General features: G+C 32.9%; 1 protein-coding gene across 1 annotated transcript; it reads right to left on the bottom strand.

Annotated features, from left to right (window-relative positions):
• Window positions 1-4,091: 4,091 nt before the first annotated feature.
• On the bottom strand, window positions 4,092-7,822 carry LOC128161656 (hibernation-associated plasma protein HP-20-like). Its single transcript, XM_052824978.1, has 2 exons — window positions 7,612-7,822; window positions 4,092-5,688 (listed from the first exon to the last, which is right to left on the bottom strand). Exons 1-2 carry the CDS (start codon window positions 7,820-7,822, stop codon window positions 5,267-5,269), a joined length of 633 nt encoding a protein of 210 aa, XP_052680938.1. The 3' UTR covers window positions 4,092-5,266.
• Between the last annotated feature and the right edge of the window lie 255 nt (window positions 7,823-8,077).

Raw genomic sequence — 8,077 nt, 5'->3', positions numbered from 1 at the left:
CTTCGGCTGCTGATTTTTGAATGTTGTCATCATTGAGATCGTGTGAGTGACCATGGGAATGGAGGTCATTGTGGTGATCGTCCTCTTCGTGTCCATGCTCATCATGATCAGTTGACGGCAGCCATGTTAAAACACTGAACGCAGTGGAACTCCCGTTCATAGTGATGCAAACGGAATGAGACCGAGAGAACAGGTTATAACGCAACAGTGATCAGTCGCTATTAGAGAAAACTGATGACATTTATACTATCTTTCCTTTCAATTAGTAAAAAGAAATTACTGACAGAATTGTTTTGTCTTAATGACATAAAATGCGATCAAGTCGAGCCAGACATTACTGAACAGAAACAATACCATTAGTGCGGCCTCAAGAGAACGGCAGCCATTTGGTTGAAATTCTTCCTTTTACAGAAATGTTATTGAGACACATTGATTTTCTGCGAATGTCGTTAGACCCAGAAAAAGAATGTTGAAACACGAACACAGATGCACTACAGTTAGATACCTTTTGTGGTATAATTATTTACAGAACGACTTCTGTAAAAATCACTGCTACTAATGAAAAACAGCAGGGTATCAATTCCGTATTCTTAATTAGCGGTGATTTATTCAGAAGAGATCAATCCATACAGCACACACAACTATAATTGAAGATTGTTTTTTTTTCCTTGTTATTACTTCATGATCAATTTGTAATTAATATTTTTGTCGTGGTAAATTTCCCTTTGATCTAAACTGAATTCTGAGATATGGGTGTGTGTTTTTAAGTGGAATCTAATAATCTTCATTTGTTTTGAAACGTGAGATAGTACTCGACAATATTTAAAATTTCATTATACAAAAGTTGTATGTATCAATAACCACAAATCCTCATGAATATAAAACACTATCAAACCATACATATAAATATGTACCTAATGTATAAGCCTTTAAAGAAAATTATCATTTTTAGCTCACCTGAACCGAAGGTTCAAGTGAGCTTTTCTGATCACCCGTTGTCCGTCGTCCGTCCGTCCGTCCGTCCGTCCGTCTGTCCGTCCGTCTGTAAACTTTTCACATTTTCAACTTCTTCTCAAAAACCACTGGGCCAAATTTAACCAAATTTAGTACAAAGCATCCTTATGGAAAGGGGGTTATAAATTGTTAAAATAAAGGGCACAGCCCTTTTCAAAAGGGAGATAATTGCGAAACAGTAAGTATAGGGTGCATGTTTTTAAAAATCTTCTTCTCAAGAACCACTGCGCCAGAAATGCCAATATTTACACAAAAGCTTTTATATATAGTGAAGATTCTAAATTGTAAAAATCGTGACCCTTGGACCAAAACTGGGGCCCCAGGCGGGGTTCAAAGTTTAACATAGAAATACATAGGAAAATGTTTAAAAAATCTTCTTCTCAAGAACCACTGCACCAGAAATGCCAAAATTTACACAAAAGCTTTTATATATAGTGAAGATTCTAAATTGTAAAAATCGTGACCCTCGGACCAAAACTGGGGCCCCAGGCGGGGTTCAAAGTTTAACATAGAACTACATATGGAAAATGTTTAAAAAATCTTCTTCTCAAGAACCACTGCACCAGAAAAATGCCAATATTTACAAAAAAACTTGTATATATAGTGAAGATTCTAAATTGTAAAAATCGTGACCCTCGGACCAAAACTGGGGCCCCAGGCGGGGTTCAAATTTTACCATAGAAATACATAGGAAAATGTTTTAAAAATCTTCTTCTCAAGAACCACTGCACCAGAAATGCCAATATTAACACAAAAGCTTGTATGTATAATGAAGATTCTAAATTGTAGAAATCGTGACCCTCGGACCAAAACTGGGACCCCAGGCGGGGTTCAAAGTTTAACATAGAAATACATAGGAAAATGTTTAAAAAATCTTCTTCTCAAGAACCACTGCACCAGAAATGCCAATATTTACACCAAAGCTAGTATATATAGTGAAGATTCTAAATTGTAAAAATCGTGACCCTCGGACCAAAACTGGGGCCCCAGGCGGGGTTCAAAGTTTAACATAGAAATACCTTAGGAAAATGTTTAAAAAATCTTCTTCTCAAGAACCACTGCACCAGAAATGCCAATATTAACACAAAAGCTTGTATGTATAATGAAGATTCTAAATTGTAGAAATCGTGACCCTCGGACCAAAACTGGGACCCCAGGCGGGGTTCAAAGTTTAACATAGAAATACATAGGAAAATGTTTAAAAAATCTTCTTCTCAAGAACCACTGCACCAGAAATGCCAATATTTATACAAAAGCTTGTATGTATAATGAAGATTCTAAATTATAGAAATCGTGACCCTCGGACCAAAACTGGGGCCCCAGGCGGGGTTCAAAGTTTAACATAGAAATACATAGGAAAGTGTTTAAAAAATCTTTTTCTTAAGAACCACTGCACCAGAAATGCCAATATTTACACAAAAGCTTTTATATATAGTGAAGATTCTAAATTGTAAAAATAGTGACCCTCGGACCAAAACTGGGGCCCCAGGCGGGGTTTAAAGTTTAACATAGAACTACATATGAAAAATGTTTAAAAATGTTCTTCTCAAGAAATGTAATGTTACAAGGAACTGCTGTTCAGGTGAGCGATGTGGCCCATGGGCCTCTTGTTTGTTAAAAACACACTTGTGTTTGAATAGATATTCTAGGATACTGTTAACGTCATTCCAAGCCATTAACATGTAGAAACAATTGATATGATTAGCCACTGTTGCTTAAATTTATTTCAAGATGTATTTTTCATAAGTTCACAAATGAACTTATTCCATAACCTTATATTAACATTCTGCTTTATAAAGCCTCCAGATTTATCAGTAATACTCTCTTTTTCATTTATCTTACGGTAACATTTTACTTCATCAATCCTCTCTAACTAACCTGTTACTAATAGTTTTCTTCAACATTAGCTTGATTTGTAATTAATCAAACTTTTATGATTTACCTGAGAATTCTCTTTGATCTCAATCAGACCCACTTATTGACTATATAGCAAAAATATCACAAATTGTATACGTCTTGTACTTCAGACATCATTCAATCAATGCAACATTTTAATATAGAAGTGGCACTGGGGTATAGAAGTATACTGGTGAATAGTTCACCATCGGTATCACGTTAGTTATATAGTTATATATAGAACTGGTATATTGTAAACGGGGGAATAGTTCACTATCTGTATCAATTAATTCTATACTGCAATACGTCATCCATCCGTCGTCTGTGCCAGTTTCATTGAGATAGGTAAATCACCACCAATTATTTTGCACAAGTTAATTAGAATCATTCACAATTTTTCTTCCTGGTATTTAAACTCAACATGCAAATTTGGAAACAAAACATACATTTAGAAGAACATGCGTTTTATTGATAGCGTATGTTTATGTCTGATTTTGGAGAAAAGTCCACTAATGAGCCTGTCGACGCCGGGTCAGAAACCTATAAATAAAATGCTACTATTGACCACGGTGAGTCAGATCATTAGTATGCACTTGATCGCATTTACTTATTAGGAGGAGAATGTTGTAGCGCATTGTCCGTGCGTAAAAAATGGGCGTGCTGGAAACACAGCTCTCAAGTAGTCATCTGGAAGCTGTCGTTCTGCCTCCTCTTTTTGTACAGGTTAGATAAATTATAACGCTTGCGCGCATTCTCAAAAGTAAAGTTAATATATTGAGAGGGTTTAAATGATATCTTATACTCAGAGATTTTTTAATAAATATTGATGTTGATAATTTTCATTGTCATTTATATTGATATTTATTGTTAAAATGTAATATTGAAATATTAAATCTAAATAAAAGAGTTATCATCTAGAAGCTGTCTTTTGCCTCCTCTTTTCGTACAGAAAAGGGGCTACTCCCCAGGTAGAGGAGGAGATAATTCTGGGTTATATAACGTGGCACGGGCAACGCCAGGTGTCTGGTCAAGGACGAATATGGTCCCGAGGATCAAATTAACTTAAATATTGTATTGGGCGAAATCTTAGTACTTAGTACGATACAAATCTAAACGACATAAACTTTGCAAAATTTACCAAAACCAAATCTTGAATAATAGAATTTAATAATCTTTGACATTAATGATTGCATATTGTGAGATCAAAAGTATATTTAAATTAAAATCTTTGTATAATAAACAAGGAAGCAAATGAGTAAATGATTCTTTGTAACAGAAGAATACAAAAGGCATGTATTTTTTATGAGAGTGTAGATGCAGATGTATTCACTGGTGTTATACATGTATTTTTTTAAGCCTTACATACTAGTATCCGCCTTTAATCAGAGCGCATATAAATATACAAAATAAAGTGTTCTATTAAATATATTTTTTTTGTCATGAAAAACTAATGGACTAGAGACAAAAACATTTTGAACTTTACATCAGTAAAAAATCATTAAGTTATCAAATGTTCTTCCATTTAAAGGGGCATGGTCACGATTTTGGTCAAAAATTTCGATTTTAATGTTTACAATGGTAAAGTAAGGCATTTTCAATAAGCAACCAAAATTTGAGTGTCATTTGATGAGGTATAAGCGAGTTACATAGCTCACAATTCTTCGTAATGTAAACAAAGCGTTTGTTTACATTTCGAATGTTGAAGTGAAAATTCCAGTTTTAGATCTTAAATAAATGTGTTGATCGTTAGGAACTGTTTATTTATGCTTAAAATTAATAATAAGATAAACAAACCAGCTTTAAAAAGATTTTTACTGGTATATTGAACACATGTAAACAAAAAGAGGGCACGAGCCTTGTTTACATGACGAAGAATTGTGAGCTCTGCATCTTGTTTAAAACTTAACGACTGACACCTATATTTTATTTGATCATTAGAAATGCATTCATAAAGCATTGCAAATAATAAAAAAATAAAAATAAGATTTGACCAAAATCGTGACCATGCCCCTATAAGTGGGTATTGTGTTAACTCAAAGTACAAAACTGTTAATAAATGTCTTTTTTCACAGTGAGGAAGGTTTTGGTTTTTTTATTTTTTTATTTGATTCTCTATTAAAAACTGTCAGTAATGTGTCAATTGTAAAAGAAACACCAATATTTTTCATCAAATATTACCTACCTATTTGATATTGAAATTCATACAATTTAACAAAAATAAAGATGTGATAGATTTTTCTGTATATGATTTTTGTTTCAGTGAGCGGCGATTTGATATTGCAAATGAAGCGGTGAAATATAAAAGAGAGCAATAATAGTCAAACATAGCTGATCAATTGTTTTAAATATTCTTATCCTAGAATATCAGAAAACCAGAAAAACTGTTTCCAGAATACTCCACAATGACTTCACCAGACCAGTTGATCCAGTCTCGGATTGTGGAATGGGTCTGCACCCAAACTTTATCTCCTTTCTCTAACGGAAGGATAACCATGTTGCTTCCAGTATTGAAGTCTAGTATTTGGCCTGCCAAGCTCTCGCTAACTGTTTTCCCATTCAACATCAGAACGCATAACAAACGCACGTTCACCTGAACTTGAACGGAGAAGAAGAATGCATAAGTTCCAGCTTCGGGTGTTGTGAATATACCAGTGTTGGCATTATATCCAGAGCCATGGTTGATAAGGACATTTTTATATACCAATATTTGATTGATGTTGTTGAGGCGTTGAGAAAATCCGTTAAAGTCGACACTAAATGCAATTTTTCTTGCAGTTCCTGAAACAAATAAAAAAGTCTTAAAGTCTAATAAATCGCACATAAAATTGATTAAATTTTAAATTAAATTTATTAGAAATTTAATACCTATGTCTTTACTTTACACTAAATTCGTTTAGTAAACTGGCCACTTTTAACATTTTACAATTAAAGAAACCTTTAACATCGGCTTTAAAGCCGTTGTCAATATCGTCTGCTTTTTAAAATGTACAACTGTCCATGTGATGAATTGGAAACGAGTAAGTATTTACTCGACCATAAGTGAAGAGTGGAGCACGAGTTCGAAATGTTTCTTAAATGTGTTTTTGTTTTCAAAACGACTCAATTCAATCGGTTCCCTGCCTTTAATAAAAAAAAAAATTACCCAGTTGAGTAAAATGCGGCTCATGTCTACCCAAAACATTTGCAAATGCAGCTCAATACAGGGCGAAGTTCAAAACAATAAAAGATACATTCTTAATTCATAATATTCATCACAGTTTTTTTTTTAGAGTTTTATACATACACCACAAAATAATTCTAAACCATTCCGGAAATTGAATGCAACTGAAAATGTTAAACAACCTCAAAGGCTAAAACGTCATGTAACGGCCGCTACATCAACCTTTGGGATAAAAACTGAACAGCACGGTCGCGCAACTGCATCGGTCACTGTTGAAACACATGTGAGACCTGTATGCATGGGACGAGATGGACAGCAGCGTTTCAGAACAAGAGTTGTGCAGAACTAGAGCTAGATCTTTTTCACAATTTTTTAAGGTTTTTATCCAAGTACTATTATCCAAGTGAACTATAAAAAGGGCAGATGTTTTGGCGTTAAACCTGCGAATAGGGAACTGTGATTTGTACATCGGAGGATTCCCAATACCTTCTTGATGTTTTTGACAGGGCGCTTAAATAAAGCTTTTATTATTGAGTTTTAAATAAAATGCTCTGTTACTCTATATTCTTTATCTTTTATTCTTAATCATAGTCATAGACAAACAAATTTAAATATTAATTTACTCAGAATTAAAAAATCAATCCACTGTTGATAATGAAAAACAATATATTGTGTGTTATAGAACTTTGATTGTACTGTTATTTTTCATTTTCAAAAAGCTAGATAAATGACCTACTTTTTGAGTTAAATATCATTGAATATTTCTTGAAAACTTATGAAAAATCCCTCAAAATGTTACACTATTATTGAGATTTTCTTAATAGTGAATAATAAAAATATAATAATTAAATCCTTTTATAAATGAAATACTAAATGGCAGTGTCACTATATTGATACAAGGCTTTAAGTTTTGAGAAACAATTTTAGAATTTTTAGAAATATTCCAGTCCGAACTTCCTATCTTATTTTACAAATTCCTACCGATTTTTTATTTGATTTAACAAAATAACTGAATAATGGTAACGCTAAAATATTTTAGTTATTAACTACTTACATGTATATTAACCTTATTCTGTTGGCATAAAATTATCGTTTTTAAGCATTTTTCATAATTTTTGCTTTACAAAAATCCAATTTTTGCGATACAATTTATAAAATGAGATAAAACCAACAGAAATATGCAAAATTATAGTCACTAACAAATAAAATTTTAACTTTTATTATCAAAGTACTTCTAAAACATTTTAGCGGAAAACAAAATCTGAAAAATAATTTCCAATTTTTTGTGTTTTGCGATAACTCAATTTTTGTTTGAAGTTTATTTCATAACATAGTGAAATATCGAATGTTATGTCGATACTAATTCATGTTTTGTGTTAAGAACAAATTTTACTTTTGACAACGAACTTTATAATAATCCAAACCAAATTCAAACTGTGAGTAAACAACATCCTTAAGAACAAAACAATAAAAAAAAACTTGCATCGGGCGTTTGAAATTTTGACTTTGATATTATATAGTCTATCAACATGTACGCATACCTTCTTGATGGCCGTCGGTAACAGATGATGTGCCTGCAGTTTTTTTCAGATAACATTCATAGCAGCAGTTATCTGATTTGTAGAGAACTTGTCCCCGACAACAGTCTAAGCAAGGTCCCATAAATATGGTCCATAAAACGAAGATTCCGATGATTGTGTGGTTAATCATGTTTGCAAAATGTAAAATAAAATTGGGAATAAAACAGGACATGTATAAAGCTGTTAAAACATTTTTAATGACATTAGCATATCAGCTTTCCTGCGCATGAAGCATGTTTTCTCACTTAAAATTGTGAAAAAAGGAAACGCATTGCCACAATCCGTGAACAATATTTCCTCGACAAGAGCAGAGATACTTTATGATATGAAAGTTTATCATACCCGTGTATTAAATGTTTAAACAATAACATGCTTTCTTTGGTAATACATACGGGATATGAAGGTAGCGACATTGCAGAAAATACTT

The sequence above is a fragment of the Crassostrea angulata genome, chromosome 8 (genome assembly GCF_025612915.1).
Source record: "Crassostrea angulata isolate pt1a10 chromosome 8, ASM2561291v2, whole genome shotgun sequence".
Lineage (NCBI taxonomy): Eukaryota > Metazoa > Mollusca > Bivalvia > Ostreida > Ostreidae > Magallana > Magallana angulata.
This window is presented reverse-complemented; position numbering and strand designations above follow the sequence as displayed.